General features: G+C 43.8%; 1 protein-coding gene across 1 annotated transcript in view; it reads right to left on the bottom strand.

Annotated features, from left to right (window-relative positions):
• Positions 1-1,550: 1,550 nt before the first annotated feature.
• The window catches only part of LOC137571459 (coagulation factor X-like), a 31,931-nt gene continuing 10,592 nt past the window's right edge, over positions 1,551-22,889 (bottom strand). The window contains exons 4-9 of the mRNA XM_068280594.1: positions 20,604-20,628; positions 15,219-15,332; positions 11,050-11,184; positions 9,159-9,658; positions 7,998-8,115; positions 1,551-7,101 (exon numbers count right to left, since the gene is read on the bottom strand). Coding sequence (XP_068136695.1) covers positions 6,524-7,101; positions 7,998-8,115; positions 9,159-9,658; positions 11,050-11,184; positions 15,219-15,332; positions 20,604-20,628 — 1,470 coding nt within the window. The 3' untranslated portion in view covers positions 1,551-6,523. The remainder of the gene's footprint in view (positions 7,102-7,997; positions 8,116-9,158; positions 9,659-11,049; positions 11,185-15,218; positions 15,333-20,603; positions 20,629-22,889) is intronic.

A 22,889-nucleotide genomic window follows, 5' to 3' on the forward strand; every position in this document is an offset into this window, starting at 1 on the left:
ATTATACTACTTCTCCTGAGTACGGCGGTACCACATATGTGGCACTTTTTTACACCCTAAGTGCGCTAAGGGGCCCAAAGTCCAATGAGCACCTTTAGGCTTTACAGGGGTGCTTACAATTAGGCACCCTCCAAAATGCCAGGACAGTAAACACACCCCACAAATGACCCCATTTTGGAAAGTAGACACTTCAAGGTATTCAGAGAGGAGCATAGTGAGTCCGTGGCAGATTTCATTTTTTTTTTGGTCGCAAGTTAGCAGAAATGGAAACCTTTTTTCTTTTCTTTTTTGTCACAAAGTGTCATTTTCCGCTAACTTGTGACAAAAAATAAAATCTTCTATGAACTCACCATGCCTCTCAGTGAATACTTTGGGATGTCTTCTTTCCAAAATGGGGTCATTTGGGGGGTATTTATACTATCCTGGAATTCTAGCCCCTCATGAAACATGACAGGTGCTCAGAAAAGTCAGAGATGCTTCAAAATGGGAAAATTCACTTTTTGCACCATAGTTTGTAAACGCTATAACTTTTACCCAAACCAATAAATATAGGCTGAATGGGGTTTTTTTTATTAAAAACATTTTTCCACATTTTTCGTACTGCATGTATACAGAAATTTTACTTTATTTGAAAAATGGCAGCGCAGAAAGTTAAAAAAAATCCTTTTTTTTTTGACAAAATTCATGTCTCTTTTGATGAATATAATAAAAAGTAAAAATCGCAGCAGCAATCAAATAGCACCAAAAGAAAGCTTTATTAGTGACAAGAAAAGGAGCCAAAATTCATTTAGGTGGTAGGTTGTATGAGCGAGCAATAAACCGTGAAAGCTGCAGTGGTCTGAATGGGGGAAAAAAAGGCTCTGGTCCTTAAGGGGGGTAAAGCCCGCAGTCCTCAAGTGGTTAAAACAGGTAATACAATCTCTTACCCACCCTATCTATTTTAATTTACATAACTAATGTAACTTAATGACAGTATGTTTGATTAGGCTGGAGTTCCTCTTTAATGGTGTTATCTTTGTGAATTTACATTTATTGAAGTATTTATAGCACGTCGGTAATTTTACTTCTCTATGCGGTAACTGCCTTAAGCTGGCCACTAACGGTCCAATTTCTAGCGAAAAATCGTTCGAGCAATCAGAAATTCTGATCGGACGAAAAATCGTTCACTACGCCATCAACTAACCAATCATTGCTTCCTATCATGACTACCAAGAAAATCCAAATTTTCGTTCGACGAAAATTCATTCGGGCGACATTTTCTTCACTCGTTCATAATCGATTGTGTCCACCAATGGAGATTATTTACAACCAATCCGATCAGAATTTCTGATTGCTCGAACGATTTTTCGCTAGAAATTGGACCGTTAGTGGCCAGCGTTAGTGAATTGAAATTTGGCCAGATGTTCGGTAAACTCATGTTTTCTCCATTGCTGAATTGTTGCAGACTGATAAAAAGTCAACAATCTTTTCAGTTTCTGGTCAGACATAGTGGTAAATAACAATTGGGTGGCACAGGCGTGTGAACAACTGATGAACACAAAGCGACAATGTTCTTTGGAACCAGATGCAACAGGCACAGTACACATTTATTGCAGTTTGGAAGATTACAGTTGGGACATTGATTAAAAGGATAGTTCAGCCTTGTTATTGAGGGGATCTCGCCATCTGTTTTAGCCCAAATACAATAGAATGTACTGAAGAGTATTAAATCTAAAGGTGTCCACACACGTTACAATTTTTTTAAATGTCTTTTCAATTCAAGGGTTACAATAATCTGAACTATTTACCACACCCATGTTCAATTTTTCCCCAGTTATGAAAATTATACTTTACATCATTCAATTTTCATAAAAATTGATCAGAAAAATCCACCACTCCTAATCGACATATCAAATAAAACTGGGAAATCTAATCGGATTTCTTGCCTTCTTGCAATTTCACCTATATGCAGGTAGGGTAATTAGTGTCTTAGGTAGGTGGGGATTCCATGTAATCATGATGTATGCATCGCACCACAGCTGAACTGAAACAATACACAGCAATGGGACAGTTTCCATTGCGTGATGGTGGTGTGGAGCGAACCGAGAATCTACAACATGCTTCAGAGTCTCGCACATCTGCATCCGCTTCTCCTCCTATCAGGGGTGTCTCTAGCCATTTTGTCACTCCAGGCAAGAAAACCTGTGGTGCCCCCTGATGAAAATAATCGTAACGCAGCAATGTTTCACCATAAGATAAAAGTAATGCTGCAGTCTTTCACCATAAAATAATCATAACGCAGCAATGATTCACCATAAAATAATCGTAATGTGGCAATCTTTCACCATAAAATAATCATAATTTGGCCAGCGTTCACCATAACATAATCGTAATGTGGTCAGCGTTCACCATAAAATAATCGTAAGGTGGCAATCTTTCACCAGAAAATAATAGCAATGTGGCCAGCGTTCACCAGAAAATAATCGTAATGTGGCCAGTGTCCCTAACAAATCTGCTCACAGTGCCTGCCCAGCACAGCTTGCCCAGCCTTGCCCACCTACACCTAGTGACAGTCTGTCCAACTCACAACCCCCCTACTGAAATCTCAGGGCCAGCCAGGGGAGGGGGGCATATAATATCAAGAGGGCACGCCAGTCACTATGAGGGTCTTGCCTCTGCAGACTGTTTGCAGCATGTGTGTCACAGTCTCCTTCCCTCTGAGTCCTGCCCAGACCCACACAGCAGGCATGATACTATATGCCTGTATTATTCTATATCCAGCCTAGAGGAGCCACTGCCTGCCAAGTGTTACGGGGGGGGGGGGACTCATGGCCAGGGGGGGGGGGCTTCTAAAAGATTATCAAGAGCAGAGGGCACTCACTGTAAGGTGTTGCCTCTGCAGATAGTGGGCTTGATTCACAAAGCGGTGCTAACTGTTAGCACGCCTGTGAAAACCCCCTTAGCACGTCTAAACAAGCTTTTCGCGCATAAAACTTTACGCGCGCAAAACTTTATGCGCATAAAACTTTACGCGCGTACTGCACAGAGCGCAGGGCGCTCCGCGCGAAGTGCCTATTAAAGCCTATGGGACTTAGCGCGCGTAAAACTTTGCGCGCGCAAGGTTAGCGCGCGATCTGATTGAGAAATTCGGTGCTAACCTACTTAGCACCCTGGTTAGCGTGTCTAAAGACTTTAGACATGCTAAGTAGGTTAGCACCGCTTTGTGAATCAAGCCCAGTGTGTGTAGCGCAGCCAGTGGTGGCACTGGTCCCTGGTGCGTCACACAATCTCAGTCACACGTGTGACAGGCGGGGGGCGGAGTTAGGGGCAGCACCGCATGTATAAACAAACTAGCGTGCGGCCGCTCGCTCTGCACAGAGAGGGAGAGGGGGCAGACCAGTAGGCGGCAGCAGCGCACGTATAAGCTAACTAGCGTGCGGCTGCTTGCTCTGAAGGGAGAGGGGCGGACCAGTAGGCGGCACAGACTGAGCTGCCTGTCACAGCCGACCTGATAATGAAAAAAAATAAATAAACACACACACGGCGGCGAGAGATCTCCCACCCATGGCATTCTAGGCCAAAATTTATAGTTGCCTGGTGACAGATGGCTGTGACTCGAATTGGAGCGGAAGTAATGTGTAGCCGCATTGCTTCCCTTTGGCTCCCATTTGCTAGTGGAAACGGGCCCTAGCTGAGACACCAATTACCGCACCTGTGCATAGGTGAGATTGTCTGCAAAACATGCACTGTTGTGGAGTCACAAGGACAGGTTTGAGAAATATTGACCTAAGAGAAAAGGTGCATATGGGCCTAAATACAGTATGAAAAAAAAAAAAAAAGGTTGAGAAATGTATCAGGACTGCACTTCAATAAGGGCTTGTTCGCACTAGGGGCATTTTTGGCCTTTATTCAAGCACAGACAATTTTTAAAATCGCCCACAAAATGCTGGTGCAATGATTCTCTATGAGAAGGTTCACATCAGTGCAGTTCGTGCCAGGGCTGTGGAGTCGGTACAAAAATCCACCGACTCCTCAGTTTAGGATTCCTCCGACTCCTCTAATTTGCATATTACAATCTTGTTCATTGAAAGTATGTAACATGAAATGCATCCCTTAACTGCCAACGCTTAGGAATTTTAAAAGACAACTGAAGTGAGAGGGATATGGAGGCTGCTATATTTATTCCCTTTTAAGCAATACCAGTTACCTGGCTATTTGGCTGATCTTCTGCCTCTAATACTTCTAGTCATAGACTAAAACTAGTCCTTGGTAAGAGTACTTGTAGAATGTACAGACAGGAACAAAGAACATCTATCAGGCCCTAGGCCAGGGGTAGGCAACCCGCGGCTCCTTTTCACCTTTGCCGCGGCTCCTAGGACGCGGCTCCGGTAGTGTGCGTCAGTGGCTGCGGCGCGCGTGTGACGTGTGCTGCCGTTGGCCGGCAGCCTATCAGAGAGGCACCGGACCGGTGCAGTGCAGGGCTTCGGGCGGCCATTTTCCCGTAGCCCTGCAGTGTAATGCAGGCAGGACGTGACGTCAGGAAGGAAGAGGATCGTGGGAGTTGCGCGCCACAAGGAGGTAGGGACTAACGATTGTGCATATTGGGGCCATATCTGCTAACGATTGTGCATATTGGGCCATATCTGCTAACGATTGTGCATATTGGGGCCATATCTGCTAACGATTGTGCATATTGGGGTCAGATCTGCTAACGATTTGTGCATATTGGGGTCAGATCTGCTAACGATTTGTGCATATTGGGGTCATATCTGATCCTGTATATAGCATTAAGGTAAGAAACAATATATGCAGTGTTAGATTTGTTTTATAATGGTTTTGCGGCTCCCAGTTTTTTTTCTCTTTTCGGAAACGGGTCCAAGTGGCTCTTTATGTCTTAAAGGTTGCAGACCCCTGCCCTAGGCAATGTAACTGTGGGTACATGTAAGAGTGATGTGCAGGTACTCTGCAGTAGAATGAGGGGATTCTTTCTCTATTACACATTCTTCATGTACGATCTGAACCAGGTTTATGGGTGATAGACAACACCTCTGTGTTCAATGTGCACAACATTCTCAGTGGATTCCCTGCAGCTCTGTGGGATGCCCATATGGAGAGTATAGTACTACTGTGTAACTTAAAGTAAACCTGAGACAGATGAAAGTTTTATACGTACCTGGGTCTTCTGCTATGGGTCCAGGTACTTGAGCATGTCGGGCGTAGTGCGCATGCACACATTCCGCCACCAGGAACGTACTACACCTGCAAAGCACTATTGCGCAGGTGTAGAATGCTCCTTGCTGTAGGAGCGGCACGTGGGCTGACTGGCTGAATTTCCCGGACTCGTAGCAGAAGATCCAGGTGGTGGTGGAGGACAGCAATGGACTGATTGGCCTGAAGGGGACTGGAGGAAGCCCCTGGTATGTATAAAACTTTTCTTTGCATCCGTCTCAGGTACCCTTTAATTCGTAGTCACCGAACCAAATTTTAACATATCAAATTATTTGATTTCATGAGCAAAGGGAGTGGATACATTTGCATAAACCAGCATCAACGCATAATTATGTCCATCTAATTGACCATCTCTATTAGTGACACAGCTACACATCAGGCTTTATTCTTACAGCATAGATGATATTTAGTATATATGAGAATCATGTGTACACATCATATATACTGTACAGTCACAATCAGATATGTATATCTGACTTTAAAAATATGGGGACTGCAGCACAAGTAACTATTTTTGATTGGTTTATTTCATTTTTTGTGGACTAAGCACAGCTATTACTGTATATATAAATGATTTATGATGACTATTATCTGAGAAATAGAACATTATCATATTGTCTATTTTAATTACAGTTTAAATTCATTAGGAGTTGGAGTCGGTGCATTTTTTCCCGACTCCGACTCCAGGTACCCAAAATTGCTCCGACTCCACAGCCGTGCGTTCAGCAAAGCAGCACCTGTACCATTTTTGGGGCCTTTTTACTATAATGGAAGGTACAAGAAGAGCGATAAACGCTCACAAAACCGCTTTATGCAGCAACTGCATTTGCATTTTAGAGAATAAATGCATTGTATTTATTCTTTTCCGGTTCAAAGAGTTCACTTCCTGACTTGTCAGGGAGTGAATCTCAAAACCTCTGGAAAAGCACTTACAAAAACGCTTTTACCAGAAATGTAGCGTGCAGTGGAGTGCCGGTGGGGAGGGCACAAAAGCACAACGCTTGCATTTGTGTTTTTGATTTTACGTGTGAATGATGCCTCAAAGTAGATATGACTTGTTCAACAAGGCATTGACTTGTTTTTCTTTATTACATTTGAATATCTTTTCTATACAAGTCAAGTATTGAAGTGACATTGCCTTCACAAAACACAAGATATTTTTCACAGCTTAATAATTAATTAATTATTTTATACAGTTTTATTTTTTCCTCACATTGGTTTAATATATACATTTTTGCAGCCCCTTTTTGTTTTCTTTTCTTCATTCATGTATAAAACCTCTGCATATCAGACTTGAGCTGAGAATGGTGACAGTTCATAATGTGCTGGCAAGCGACTCATTGATTCCCTCTGTCTCAATAATGGTGTCCTTTATCCATGAAATGTAGTTGGACACTCTTGTGTATACCCCATACTTGCCTTCTGCTGCACAACCTTCCCCCCAGCTCACCACTCCTGTTAAGTACCATGTATTGCGGAATAACACAGCAAACGGACCACCACTGTCCCCTTTACAAGCGTCTTTGGCTTCAGAGGCGTAGCCAGCACAGAACATGTTCCCTGTTACTACGTTGCCTGTGGAAGCTATGCAGGCGTCCTGGCTGACGACAGGGAGGCGAACCTTCAGGAGAAAGCGACTGTACCGTCCTAGATATCGTGTTGCTCCCCAGCCACTCACTTGCCCCACCTCCCCCTCCTGAGTAAGCAAACGCCCAAGGTTAGGAGTAGGTAAGCAGATTGGGCGTGAATGTTCACTGTAGATAACTGGGCTACGCAGGTGGAGCAAGGCAATATCGTGGTCATAATGTTCTGCTATATAATATGGGTGGGAGAAAACTTGTAACACCGCAATCTTCTGCTCTTCCCGGTCTCGCAGGTGTTTGTCGAAATCTCCTGCAAATTAGGTGAAAGGAAAGAGACAGATATCAGAAAAGACTTATCTCTTCCCATCTTTGCCAAACCCTATCCAGCCATACAAATAAAATGATCTGAGAATGAGGCCTGAGGAGTTAGTGTATAGGGTGAATGGACCCTTAGGCCTTGTTCACACCTAAAATCGCAATTGCTGACGCGATTATTTTTAGCACTTCCTGGCGCTTACCTGCGTGTTGCGATTTTTTTTGTAAAGCGCTTTTCTAAGCACTTTTGCAGAGCGATTTGTTTTTTCACTTCCTGATGCAAGTCAGGAAGTAAACTCTTTGACCCTTTAAATACAATGTATTTATCCTTAAAAATGCTGGGAAAATCGCTATACAAAGTGCTTTTTCAAGCGTTTTGCAATTTCCCTATACCTTCCATTGAGGCAAATCGCCCCAAAAATGGTACAGGCAATGGCTTTGGTGAGCGGATCGGAATCGAACCACTCATATGTGAGCACTCTCATAAGGAATCATTGCACAATCGCTTTTAGGGCGATTTTGAAAATCGCCGGCGCTTAAAAACCAAAAGCACTCTTAGTATGAACAAGCCCTTAAAGTGAGAATATGATGGGAGCAGCCATTTTCAATGTATACATTGGGTATTGGAGTACTGGGGCCCTAGGTAAATAGGTTTAGCTTCACTGCCCCAGGACAAGTATGTGAGTGAGGGAGTGGCTGTGCTTCCATCTCTGGTGCTCTGTGTTTTATCAAGGTTTCTTTATGATTATTTTGGTATAATAGTGTAGAGACTAGATGGTGAGCCCCTCCGAGGGACAGTCAGTGATAAGACAATATACTCTGTACAGCGCTGCGTAATATGTCGGCGCTATATAAATACTTAAAGTAAATAAATAATCCATGACAACTCACCAGTAGTGATGTGGTGTGGGATAACGTCTTCAAAGCAATGGGCAGCTGAGACAACCCAGCGCTGGCTAATAAGACTTCCACCACAGAAATCTATCCCTCTATTTGTACGGATTGAAACCTGAAAGAATCAGAATAATAAACACCTGATGCAAAATTATAATATTAAATTAAAATAAAGTGCATAATACTGGGCCAGAGCACTTACACCTCAAAGTCTTTCTGCTGCTCTTTGTCTTCAGGATCTTTTTTGACTGTCTCATCAGTGGAATTGTTCCCCAGGAAGTGCATGTGACTGTGCATGAGCGCATTTGAACTAGGCATGGGCAAGTTTCTGATCACATATGCGCATTAAAAGGAAGTACTTGTGCATGAAAGGACGAAGAAGTGCATGAGTGCTTTCTTTCATTTGGCATTTGTGGTGCAAAACTCTCTCATGCCTTTTCAACTGCACAGTCAGGTGAAATTCAGAGACTTTGTGAACAATAAAAACCACAAAGAACTGGGATTGGGGGTACCATGAAAACAACAAGCAGCAACAAGATGTTCAGCAGTAAGTGCCTTGCCCCCTTAACTTTCAGGGAGCACAGAAAGGGCTAAAGCATCTCCTACAGAGAATTACACTCTGATGTAGCTCAATGAAGATGATTTAGGCCAGAAACCCACTAGGAGCGATTTCTAATCGCTAGCGATTTGGAAAAGCTCTTGCTAATGCAATGCTATGGGGATTTTTTGTAAAATCACATCGCTCAAGTGGGATCACACCCATAGCATTACATTAGCCAGAGCTTTCAAATCGCTCAGAAAAACGCTCCTAGTGGGTTTCTGGCCTTGCAGTATTTCTTTGTGTAATAAAAACGTTTTATTGTGCGCTATGCAAGAGTTTGGGGTTTGCTCTAAGGACAAATACAATTAGCTAATGACCATTAAAGAAAAAAATTACTTAGAGCGTAATCTTTACCACCAGGATGTGCAATAATTTGTATCATCCAATAAAAGAAAATCCCTGTCCGAGTTCACTTAATTGGTACAGTTTGATGGATTACATGCATTTACTGCAAAACTATGTAAGTACCTGGTCACACATGCAAATTAATTGAAAAATTATAACTGATTTGAAAGAAAAAATTGTACATATAGGCATTTGTTTGAAGGTAAACAGACCTGCCATGGACATTGGCCCAACTCACAGAGCATGCCGCCAACTATTCGGGCTTGATCATCTTCCACCAGGAGGCTTTCAACATGTCCTTTTCCGTCCATGGTGCTGTTTTTATGGGTCGTGTTTCCTGCTGATGCCGGCACTTTGAAAGCACCATGCTCACCACTCCTGTTGTAAGGCTGGCTGTTGTTACCTCTCACAGCAAATTGTTGAACAGATACATTTGCTGTCGATTGACCCCACACAGTTTCATTACTGTGTGAAAGATTAGTAGAGTCATTTGAACCTCCTGATGAAGGCCCGGGGGCAGTCAGAGCAGGTAGGGCACTAACAGTGACATGGGAGGAGTCATTTAAACTTTCTGGTGAAGGCTCGGGGTCAGTCAGAACAGGTAGGGCACTGGCAGTGACACTGGAGTCAACAGTGGTGCTTAACTCCAAATCCATCTCCAAATCCAATAAAGAACGTGATGAACTAGCTGTAAGTCCACAAGGAAACGAAACTGGAATTGAATTAGAAATACAAATTATAGTTTACTTCCCTGTTTTTGTTTTTTAAGCAAAGTGAATGTGCAACATGGTATGCGTTTAGCCTGTTTTCTTTAAACGTTTTAGGGCCCGTTTCCACTAGTGCGGTGCGAATCACCGGGATTCCACCGCTGCTGAAATCGCATGCGGATGCGATTCCGCGTGCGGTTTTTGCCGCGATTTCGCATGCGATTTCGCATAGGCAGGGTATATGCGAATTTAACCATGTCACTGCCTGGTTCAATTTGCATTAGTTTTCGTGCGAATTCGCACGCGAAATCGCGGCAAAAAACGCATGTGCGTTTTCCCTATTAAATACATAGCCTGCGAATCGCCTGCATTCCTCACGCAGGCGAATTCTGCAGGCCCTACCGTGCAGAAAAATCCTGCACAGAAAAACGCACCAAAAAACTGACAAGTGGAAACAGTCTCATCCACTTGTATTGGTTATGCGAATCCGCATGCAGACAACGCATGCGGATTCGCTCTAGTGGAAACGGGCCCATAATGTTTGAAACAATTATAGAGGAGCAGAAGAACACTTCCTTGGGATTCCTTTATATCTGTGTAAAAATCAAGTCATGATTCAGCTTTTGAGATGCATAACTTGGGACAGAAGTTAGGAAATGCAGGGTAGAAGGTATATGTGTAATGCAACGGCATTGCAAGTTAATGGGGCTTAGCACACTTACTGCATTGCGTCGGAAGTTTCCGAATCACCACCGAGTCGCTGCAAAGGCAACATCGCGTTACTGCCAGAAGCAATGCAAGTCAACGGGCGATGCATACCTTTTAAAAAGGTTAGCGGTAAAGTTGCTGACACATGCACAGAACGATGGGAATACAACGGGGATCCTAGTAAATCCCAGCGATGTACTTGCTGCCCAGCAGGGAGTACATCACTGAAGGCGCTATGCACTGTCGCTGCACTCTGACGCAGGGTCACTGCCCAGCAGGGAGTACATCACTGAAGGCGCTATGCATATGACCTTGTCGCTGCACTCTGACGCAGGGTCACTGCCCAGGAGGGAGTACATCACTGAAGGCACTATGTATATGACCTTGTCGCTGCACTCTGACGCAGGGTCACTGCCCAGGAGGGAGTACATCACTGAAGGCGCTATGCATATGACCTTGTCGCTGCACTCTGACGCAGGGTCACTGCCCAGGAGGGAGTACATCAAGGAAAGTGCTATGCATATGACCTTGTCGCTGCGCTCTGACACAGGGTCATAGGTTAGTAATTTTTGCAACGGGATGCAGCAGGGGCAGCGCATCTGCACCACAAAAATTAGATGTAAAACCAGCCTGAGGGCAAAAAGGTGGCAAAATGGGATATTTCATGTAAAGAAAATCTTTAGCTTACCAGTTTTGGCACATTTCTTGCCATTCTCCTCCAAGGTGTAGCCTTGTGCACAGGAGCAGATCACACTCAGTGACCGCGGGGTGTCTGTACAGTATTGCCAGCACCCTCCATTATTATACCAGCACTCCTGCCGCACTACAAAACACAAAGGCAGGACACAGACTACAGTAAATACCATCTGTTACACAGCACCAAGTTATCCCAGGCATTTGGATTACTATTAATGTAGTTTGCATAACATTTTTACTCTCTGCATTTCCTTATTGGTGTTCCATTGTCAGCTATGATGTAGAGAATCTAATAGCACTCAGTGAAGAAAAATATTTAACCACTTAACGACCGCCTAACGCCGATAGGCGTCGGCGGGTCGTTAGTGGTTTCCCATGGAAACTCCATTCGCACGCATAATGTAAACACGCGGGGAAGAATTCCCCGCTGTTTACATCATATGGCGCTGCTGCGCAGCAGCGCCGTAAAGGAGATCGGCGATCCCCGGCCTCTGATTGGCCGGGGATCGCCGCATTCTGATAGGCTGAAGCCTATACTACACGGCGCAGGAAAGCCCACAAGCCACGGGAGAGGTAGGGAAGTAGAGGGAGGGCGGAAATCGCTGCGGAGGGGGGCTTTGAGGAGCCCCCCCCCCGCTGAACCATAATAGCTGGCGGCGATCAGACCCCCCCTGCAGGACATCCCCCTAGTGGGGAAAAAAGGGGGGAAGTCTGGTCGCCCTGGCTCAATTACGATCTGTGCTGTCGGCTGTAGAGTCCACTCAGCACAGAAAGCTGAAAGTGAGCCCGGTCCTTAAGTGGTTAAAGTCTACCTAAACTGGCATATATGACGAGATAAACATGGATACATATAGTACCAGTTCTAATAAGAATTTGCAGTTTTTCTTTTTTTCCCCTCTCCATAGCAAAACTAGTGCTTTATATATAAAAATGAGCCAAGAAGGATGCAAGAGCTGGTCTCCTGAAAGCTTAATAGAAGCTAAAATACTTGTGACTGAGCCAACACTCCTGATAGGAGAACAGGGCCAAAACGCTCGAAAGTTAAGACGTACTGTAATGCTGGGAATACACAATGAGATTTTTCAGCAGATTTAATGTCTGATCGTTTTTCCAACTGTTTTTCAGATCAATTTCCATTCACTTTTATGAGAAATCAATCAGAAAAACAATGCAAAATCAGATCAGACATGTCGGAAAATCTCATGGTGTATTCCCAGCATAAGCCCTTAGTTTGAACATAAGCATATAAGACTCCAGGAATGCTATTTTAGTACCACACATACAGTACATTGACTTGCTTTAAAGAGTAACTGTTAGCCCAAAAAAAAATCAAATTTAAATCTCTATTGCAATGTGTTAAATAGTTTGTAAGGGAGCCAAAAAGGCAATGCTGAAGTTAAAAAGCAATCTAATTTTTTTACTGTGTAGCTATCATTCAGCCTTTTCTCCAAGCTCCTAAGGAGGACGCAAAGCCGCATAACAGATACTGCAGAGCATGCAGAGCATGCCCATGTCTGCCCGACCCCCCTCTCCCCCCCAGGACCAGGTGCCGATGTCTGCCCGACCCCCTCTCCCCCCCCCAGGACCAGGTGCCGATGTCTGTCCGCTCCCCCCCAACCCCCCCCCCCCCCAAGAGCCGATGTCTGTCCAACCCCCCAGGACCAGGTGCCGATATCTTCTCACCCCAAATAGCTGACACGGAGAGAGAGCGGGAGCGGAGTACATCTACACACTTCCAGCGCTGCCACCGCAGAGCAGCCGCCGCCGAGTCACATGTGAGAGAATCACGAGCAGGAGAGAGATGCACGGCGGCGGCTGCTCTGCGGTGGCGGCGCTGGAAGTGTGTAGATGTACTCTGCTCCTGCTCTCTCTCCGTGTCAGCTGTTTGGGGTGAGAAGATATCGGCACCTGGTCCTGGGGGGTCGGACAGATATCGGCTCTTTGGGGGGGGAGCGGACAGACATCGGCACCTGGTCCTGGGGGGGGGGGGGAGAGGGGGTCGGGCAGACATCGGCACCTGGTCCTGGGGGGGGAGGGGGGTCGGGCAGACATGGGCATGCTCTGCAGTATCTGTTATGCGGCTTTGTGTCCTCCTTAGGAGCTTGGAGAAAAGGCTGAATGATAGCCACACAGTAAAAAAATTAGATTGCTTTTTAACTTCAGCATTGCCTTTTTGGCTTCCTTACAAACTATTTAACACATTGCAATAGAGATTTAAATTAGATTTTTTGGGCTAACAGTTACTCTTTAAAGAGGAATTCCACTAATCATAGAATAATAGTTATTCATCAAGTTAAATTGGCTACTGTAATTCATTTTAAAACATTTTTTTCACTGAACATAACCTTTTGTGCCCCTAAAAAGTCAGTGTGGTTACCTACCAGGACATGTTTCTACACCTATAGCTGAGTTATCAAAGATAAGCAAGTTCGATTAAGGTATGTACACACCCTTGGGTAACATCGCTGGGCCAGCCAGTACAGACGCATGTCAGCTGTGTAACTGACAACATGTTCAGTTGCTATGTGGAGTGGCGGAGGGACTACAGAGCTGCATGTGCGTCACGCGGGGGCGGGGGATCGGTATGAACTATGAATTTGTTCATTAGTTGGGTGAGTTAATCTGCCTGGCTCACTCGTGTTGGGAGTCGGGAGCTGCAGTACACACGCTTGATTATTGGCTGCCTCACTTCAGTCAAGTGTGTGTATGAGCCTTTAGGCATTGTCTATTGTTCCCCAAGATGCTTGTTATCTTTGAATCTGTTGGTCGAGCTATCTTTGTCCAGTTCACAGCCATTAGTTGAAATGCTGACTAAAGAGAAACCGTAACCAAAGATTGAACTTCATCCCAATCAGTAGCTGATATCTCCTTTCCCATGATAAATATTTTACTTTTCTCAAAAGAGTCATCAGGGGGCTCCGTTTGGCTGATATTGTATTGAAACCCCTCTCACAGTGTGATGTCAGAACCATGGTGCTGACATCACACTGTGGGAGCCTTGTTGCATTGCAGGACATAGCTGTTTCCAACTGCCAAAAATTCAGAATCAGAATAAACTTTATTCCCCAGTTAGGAGAAGTGCTGGAATTATCTGTGGTAAACATGGCAAGTGCAACAGTCTGGGCCGGGCTGAAGCAGAGGCGAGAGAGGCTCCAGCCTCAGGGCGCAGTGTAGGAGGGGGCGCACAACTCACTCAGCTTTCATTCCCCTATTGTGTATAAAGCAGAGAGAAATAAGAAAAGGGGATACATGGCACAGTGACTGCAAGCCAGATAACTGGAGAGTAAGCTGTTGGGGGCCCTGGGGCACATCTTAGTCTGGGTTCAGTAATGTGATTATTTACAGATAGGCATGGGAGGCTGGGGGGTTGTGTAGGGGAGGACTGCTTAGGGAAGAAGGTGTTCTTGTGGCTGGAAGTTTTGGTTATGATGTTCCTGAGGGGAGCAGGTGGAAGAATCCCCTGCCAGGATGGGAGGAGTCATGCATTATCCTGTTGGCCGTGGACCAACGTCTTGATGCGTGGAGGTAGTCCAGAGGCGGCAGGGAAGGGAGTAACTTAGGTTTGAGCAAAGGAGAAGTAAGAAGGTTAGGGTTAGGCAAAACAGAGGAGACAGGCTAATGTTAGGCACAGAAGAGAAAGGAGACTAGGGTTAGATCACAGGTGTCGAACTACATGCCTGGAGGGCCAGTTCAATGCCAGTGTATCGGATGGACTGAGAAAGAGAGCAATGTGTTCTACCTGATGGACCACACCTTTCCTGATTCAGACTCATCAATTAATTTGAGCTGTGTCAAAAATGTGTGAGGACCTCGGTCCTCTCAGGACCGGTTTGACATCCCTGGGTTAGATACAGGAAAGTTTAGTGCTGGGCACGAGAAAGAGGGGAGAGGCTAGGCATAGAGCAGTGGAGGGAGGAGGGACAGGTAGGGTTCAGCATGTGGGAAGTTAGGAGTCAGGGTTAGGCACAGATTGGTGGGGGCAAGGTTCGGCACAGCATTGAAAAGCGTAAATATTGGCACCCTAAAAAATACTTTGTGTGCCAGTAGTGCAGAGAGGGGCAGCAATGCTGGCCAGGCTGGGCATACATGCATGGATGTGGTGTTTACACCTGATAGAAGAAGTGATGTTATATGTGTACAGTTGATGAATAGACCCCTTACCATTCTCACAGTGCCGGCCTGAGTAACGTGGTGGGCACAGACATGTATATGTGTAGTGGTACTGCTGGCAGATTCCTCCATGCTCACACGGGTTATCTTTACACGGACTTAGATCTATAAAGATGAAATAACACTCCATTCAACAACAACAACAAAAACATAATATATTGTAAATGCAGCCAAGCAACTCTGCAATGCCTGCATGGTCTTCAAATGCTCCTTTTCAATCATGATTATCTGTTGCACCATATATTATTGATAGAAAAGGCACCAGTGGCGTAGCTAAGGAGCTGTGGGCCCCGATGCAAGTTTTACAATGGGGCCCCCCCAAGCACTCTATACATAACAATGGATACGGCGCACCAAAACCTGCCATTGGCAACTACAGTGTCAGAGGTGCAAGAAGGGGATGGGGAACAGCGTGTTAATGATTATCACTATTCAAAGTATCTATAGAAGTGATTATTACCAGCACAGGCCCAATAGAGAGCTAATACTGTAGTTGAGGCATGGCCCTTCGGGGCCCCTCTGGCCCAAGGGCCCCGATGCGGTCGCAACCTCTGCAACCCCTATTGCTACGCCCCTGAAAGGCACTTTTTGATAGGCTGCATGTTTGTATGCTTGTGTTTTTTAATCATATTTTATAACTCAAGAATGTATAGTAAGCTTTTGTCAGATTAGCTGATACATTTATGAAACTCTAGTTGATTGGTCATGATTACTGTATACCGTATGTCCCTTCTGTTTTCTGACTAGTCTAAGGGCTGGTTGACACTCGGGCGCTTTTCAGCGCATTGCTGATCAATGTCAATGTATCCCTACGGGATCATTCTCACTGCAGCGTTTGCAATTTGCATACATTTCAAATGTGCTGCATGAAGCATTTTGGGGGCGATTGCAATGTGATTCTTGTTTTGTTGAACAGGAATCACAAACGCATTTGCGTTGGCAAAATTGTATACTTTTTTGATGCAAAATCGAGGTTGCAAGTGCAATTTGCGATTTACATTCTGAGTGTGAACCAGCCCTTAAGCAGGCCGGAGGCTACATTCACAGTGGGACATTGCGGAGCACTGCAATGATAATACTATGGGACGTTCACAGTGCGACTTTAGCGTCGCATTGTAATGTTAAACGTTATGGTAACGCACTGCTGCAGAGCATTACCTCTACACGCACATGTTACCAGGTACAGGAAAGCATACTGTTCATTTGCTTTACTGTACCTACTGTATGCGAAGGTAACGCAGCATTAATGTGCGTTACCACCTTTTTTTTTGCCTTATGTTGTAATGCTGCGTTGTGACTTTAACATTGCATTGCAATGCAACGTCACACTGTGAATAAGCCCTGACAAATCTGTCACCTAGTCAAACTGATCACATGACTCTTCATGCATTCAGCTACATACAGTGCTAGCAAGTCTTGTCAGGACAAGCCTTAATAACATGATATACCACGCCCTGCCTACAGTATAAAGAGGGGGAGAGCATGGGAAACCCAGCTAGTAATCCTGTCACTCAGTGACTGCAATTTCTGTTTGAAAAAATAGTATTAGGCAATGTTCACAGTGGTTCATTTCGTTGTAACTACCGCTTTGAAACACGGCTTGGCAGACAGCAATGCACCACATATGGGGATATGGGAATGTTGTGGTATAACGAGTTGCCGGCATCATTACCGCTAAACACGCACGTTAACAGTGTAAGTGAAGCATATTTTTCATTGACTTTATGCTTCACTGTACCCCACATACCGCGAGCATAACATGCATTGCCGCTGTCCTGATCCGTTACGCTCCCGATGTCACAGGGAAGTGAGCGTAGTTGTGTGGCACTCTCTCCGGCTTAGTCGGTAGGATGGATGTGCCCAGGCAGATCCAGCAGCACAACGGATCAACTGAGTATTTTAAGCTCTTTTTATTTAATTTTCATACAGCATAAAGAGCGTAAAATACTATTTGGATGGTGGTACCGGCTTCCTGATTCTGCTGTCACAGGGAAGGAAACGCAATGGCTACTGTGAACATAGACCTAAGGGCTCTTTTACACTGTAAAATATAACTGCATTTGCAATTTTACAATGCCATTTTACCACAATTACGTTTTGCAATTTTGTTCAGGCAGGGAAAATGCAACATGCAGGACATTTCTGATCATGAAAAAGTGCAGCGCAATATGTTAGTTTAACAGAGTACCTGCACCCCCTCCTCCTCCTTCTTCATGCTTATCAGCTGAAGAATTTGCAACATACTTTACAGATAAAATTACAAAAATCTGTAGTGTGTTTTCCACGCAGACATCAAACTCCATCTCCACTCCTCTTGTTGACTGCTCTCTTTCCAGTTTCTCTCCACTCTCTGAACTTTCGCTCTCTTCCCTTATCTCCAAATCCCATCTAACCACCTGTTCTTTGGATCCTATCCCATCACATCTCATTCCACAGCTATCCACATCCCTCATCCCTGCCCTAACATCGCTTGTTAACCTATCCCTCTCCACTGGAATTTTTCCATCCTCACTCAAGAGGGCTGTTGTAACACCACTACTGAAAAAACCATCTCTAGACCCCACCGAACTTGCTAACTACCGCCCAGTGTCACTTCTTCCATTTGCATCTAAATTACTTGAACGCCACATCCATGCAGAACTAAGTCAGTATTTATCTGCAAATTCCTTGCTCGATCAGTTCCAATCTGGCTTCCGGCCAAACCACTCCACAGAAACAGCCCTCACCAAAGTAGCTAATGATCTCCTCACAGCTAAATCCAAAGGCTATTATTCCATACTCATCCTTCTAGATCTGTCATCAGCATTCAACACTGTCAACCACACTCTACTCCTGCAGATCCTTTCATCTATAGGAATAAAGGACCTCTCTCTCTCCTGGATATCATCCTACCTCTCTGGAAGGTCTTTCACTGTTTCTTATTCAGATCAGGCCTCCTCTTCACATCCTCTGTCTGTAGGGGTACCTCAAGGCTCTGTCCTCGGTCCCCTCCTCTTCTCCATCTACATGCACGGTCTTGGTAACTTAATCAGCTCATTTGGTTTCCAATACCACCTATATGCAGACGATACACAACTGTACCTCTCGGCCCCAGACCTTAACTCCCTCCTCACACGGGTTCCTGACTGCCTGTCCGCTATCTCCTCTTTCATGTCCTCTCGCTTCTTAACACTTAATATGAATAAAACTGAACTAATAGTCTTTCCACCATCCCTGTCCACCCCTTTGCCTGATATTACAATAAATGTTAACAACACGTCTATAACATCAATTCCCAAAACACAGTGCTTGGGGGTAATATTTGATTCTTCTCTCTCATTTACTCCTCACATTAACTCCCTAACCAGCTCCTGCCATTTCCAACTGAAAAACATAGCACGTATCCGACCTTTTCTCTCCCATGACACAACCAAAATGTTAGTACATGCTCTTATTATATCTCGATTGGACTATTGCAATATATTGCTTGGTGGACTTCCAACTAACCGACTAACACCGCTCAATTCTGTACTGAACTCTGCTGCTCGACTCATTCATCTCTCCTCTCGCTCTTCCTCTGCTGACCCTCTCTGTCAAGCTCTTCACTGGCTACCAATTAATGAGAGGATTCAGTTCAAACTCTTAACCATAACCTACAAAGCTCTCCACAATCTCTCTCCCCTGTACATCTCCTCATTAGTCTCCAGTTACCAACCCAACCGCAATCTCAGATCTGCACACGAGCTTCTTCTATCCTCTCCTACAATTACCTCCTCACATTCACGTGTACAAGACTTCTCACGTTCCTCACCCCTCCTCTGGAATGCCCTTCCACAACACATCCGCCACTCTCCCACCTTCGAAATCTTTAAACGTTCCCTCAAAACCCACCTTTTCCGACAAGCATATTCTCTAGCTTAGGCCATGCACCCACTAAATAACCTAATTACGCACTGCCTGTACATATACTGTATACTTCCCCCACCTCTTGTTTCCACCCCATTCCTTTAGATTGTAAGCTCGCAAGGGCAGGGCTCTCACCCTTTTGTGTCATGGAATGTTATTAATTCAATTGCTTGCACTCTGTTAGAAATGTATACATTTTAGTCATCATGTTAAATCAAGTTGTAATCAGCAGTGCTGTATCTTGTATCAGTGTTCATATTTCATGTATATCATTGTCTGTATCATTATGTATCCCTTGTTTGTTTTCTTACATTGTACAGCGCCACGGAATATGTTGGCGCTTTATAAATAAATAAATAATAATAATAATATTTTTTGTTTTAAACTGTGTGCTGCATTTTGCCAATCGCATGCACAAACGCAATCAGTGAAAAAGAGCCCTAAAGAGACACACAAAAATATGTAAAGAAGTAAAGTAATTTTTTAGTGACTGAGGATGAGCAAAATAAGTTTTTAAGTCTGTCTGAAGTACACTTACACTTTAAAGGGAAATGAAAGTGTACTAAAGTACTGGCTATCCCAAGTTATTGCTGTAATGTTTACAGTGACACTGATGACAATTTGAACGAAAATAGTAATGGTTAATTGTGACAGCTATCAGCACAAGGTGCCAGATGTGACAAGCACTTAACCATATTGCAGTTGGCATTTGTGAAAATACAAAAACTGCTGCATTTTAGCATTCACAGCGTTTTTTCACTTGAGAGTTATTGAGTTTTGTTGACTTCAAAAATAAAATTTGAATGCATTTAATTGGATATTATAAATAGTGCAAAAATAAACTGCAGTATGTACAGTAGCGTGGAGAGGTTAATTTATATAGTGGTGATGATTGCTGCTTTATAAATATGTTCCCTAAATATTATTAAAAAATGACCTTTCCATTTTAATTTGAAGCCAGCTATTATTTTGCAAAATTGCATCAGAAAGACAAATTGTAACGGTTTTTGCAGTCATGGTGACAAAAAATGGGTGTGCAGAGGGCTCCCAAACTGGTCCCCAGGGGCGTATCTAAGGAGCTGTGGGCAAGTTTTACAATAGGGTCCCCCAAGCACTCTATACATAATAAACCTGCCAATGGCAACTACCGTGTCAGAGGTGCAAGAATGGAATGGTTAGCAGTTTGTTAATGATTACAACTATTCAAAGTAACTAAAGAAGTTATTATTATGAGCACAGGACCAATAGAGAGCAAATAGTGCAGTAGAGGTAGGGCCCCTGGGGGCCCCGATGAGGTCACAACCTCTGCACCCCCTATTGCTACGCCCCTGCTGGTTCCATTGAGCAGGAAATACGATGTTAGCCCCTGCAGGTATCATTCTTTGGTCTGCTTAGGTTTTGCTTCTGTGCACGATGCCTAGATACCTTGCTTCTTTTACAGAAACCGAAGAAGATACATTTCTTCTATTCAAACGTGACATTTTCACTTACCTTTATAATGATACCAAAACTCTGTCTGGAAAAGAAAAGAGTAGTTCTAACATTACATTCTATAAATAAAAATATACAAAGTGTACTGCTTACTTTATTGAACCGTACTTCAGCCTCTCATTAATTGTTTCACAGCTATGTTTTTCAACATCATTCCAGTGTGTACTCCTTTATGGTGTTTACTAAGTCTTTATCGACTATTGTGGGTGACAGAACCTCAAACACCTGTAACATAGCAACATAGTTAAAGGGGCACTACAGCGAACAACTGTAAAATTTAAAATATGTGCAAACATATACAAATAAGCAGTACATTTTTTTTCAGAGAAAAATGAGCCATAAATTACTTTTCTCTCATGTTGCTTTCAGTTACAGTAGGTTGTAGAAATCTGACAGCAGTGACAGGTTTTGGGCTAGTCCATTTCTTTATAGGGGATTCTCAGGGATATATTTATTTTCAGGGAATATCTTTATAAAGAATAAAAGCCTTGCTGAGAATCCCCTATGAAGAGATGGACTAGTCCAAAACCTGTCACTTCTGTCAGATTTCTACAACCTACTGTAAGTGACAGCATTATAGGAGAAAAGTAATGTATGGCTCATTTTACTCTGGAAAAATGTACTTCTTATTTGTTTATGTTTGCACATATTTTACATTTTAAAATTTTTCGCCATAGTGCCCCTTTAATTTTTGGTTGAAAAAAAAGATCCATCCAGTTGGTTGAACCAGAACGGAAAAAGAAAAAAAAACACAATCCTGAACCCGCACATATCCCAGATGATCCACGGGTAGGCAAAAAACGTACAAGGCCTGGGCCAATTAGCCTTAATGGGGAAAAATTCCTTCCCGACTCCAGGTAATCCCTGGATCAACACGGCCAGGAATTACCTAGTAATTATAGCAGTGGATGCCCTTCAATGCAAATAAATCATCCAAGCCCTCTTTAAATGCAGAGTGTACCGTAGCTACTTGCTCAGGTAAGATATTCCAGATTTTAACTTTTCAGTCACCTTTTTTCCACGCTTAATGAGCCGAGTGTGTCCAACCATTGTTGGTTATTAAGATTTTCCATCCTTCTGATTAATTTAGTTGCCCGTCTTTGAACCTGTTCTAGAAGGTCAATTTCCTTTCTATAGTGTGGTGGCCAAAACTGTATTCCATACTCCAGATGTGACCTCACAAGTGATTTATAGAAAGGGAGTAGTATACTAGCATCTCAAGATTTTATTTCCCATTTTATGCATCCCAGAAATGTGTTAGGATACTTAAAGTACACCTGAACTGAGAGGGATACAGTGGCTGCAATATTTATTTCCTTTTACAGGGATAAGTTCTTGTCCTGACCTCTGCCTATCACCATCAAATTTGTATTGTCCCCTACCCATTCCTACTCATTATTTCTCTGTACCACTCTGTTTCCACCCCATCCCCATCAATTTTCTGTCTGTCGCTGTGACACTGTCCACTTTTCTATACTTCAACTTATCTTAATTTACTTTTTATCTATACTCTACCAGTGCCAGTAAAAGTTTCTATCCACCTCCACCCAGTCTCAACCCATGGTAATAATAGTACATCGGGGCTGCCTTCAGAAATTAGTGGGCCCCATACCAGCAAACTTACTGGGCCCCCCCTCACTCTCCTCTGCCCACCCTACCAAGAAAAAGCAGTGTTTCCCCATAAAAGACACATGATGTCAGTGCTATATAAATATATTATAATAACATAGTAGGACATTAGGTTATGACTATGCTAGGGATTAGATTGTGAGCTCCTCTGAGGATGGTCAGTGATGTGACTATGTACTCTGTAAAGCGCTGCAGAAAAAACACAGTTTGTGTACTTGAGTGTGGAATTTCTAATCTCCGAAGCTGAAACAGTTAGTTTTTCCTATTCAATGCACACCGCTGGAGCCTGGAAACAGTTAAATGTATGTCACTCATCAGGGAGGGCGGGCCCCAGTCACTGCAGGGGCCCCATACTCCTGTAATGGGTGGTACCCCCCTGAAGGCGGCCCTGGTGGACATTGTCACTAAAATTGTGGTTGGGGAAAAATAATCAGCATACCTTAAAAGTACAAGATCCATGGGTTAGATTAATAATCTTTACAGTCCTTTGATAGCAGATATAAGCATTAACAAGTGTAACACAAAGTGCCCATCATGAATTATGTACATAGCATTAATCACACAACGTATACGTTGTATGTATATGTACAAAAATGCATTACTGATTGACTTGTTTAGTGCACTGAACAGTCAAGCTAGCCACACACATTGCATGTA

Source organism: Hyperolius riggenbachi, chromosome 4, assembly GCF_040937935.1.
Source record: "Hyperolius riggenbachi isolate aHypRig1 chromosome 4, aHypRig1.pri, whole genome shotgun sequence".
In the NCBI taxonomy this organism is placed as follows: Eukaryota; Metazoa; Chordata; class Amphibia; order Anura; family Hyperoliidae; genus Hyperolius; species Hyperolius riggenbachi.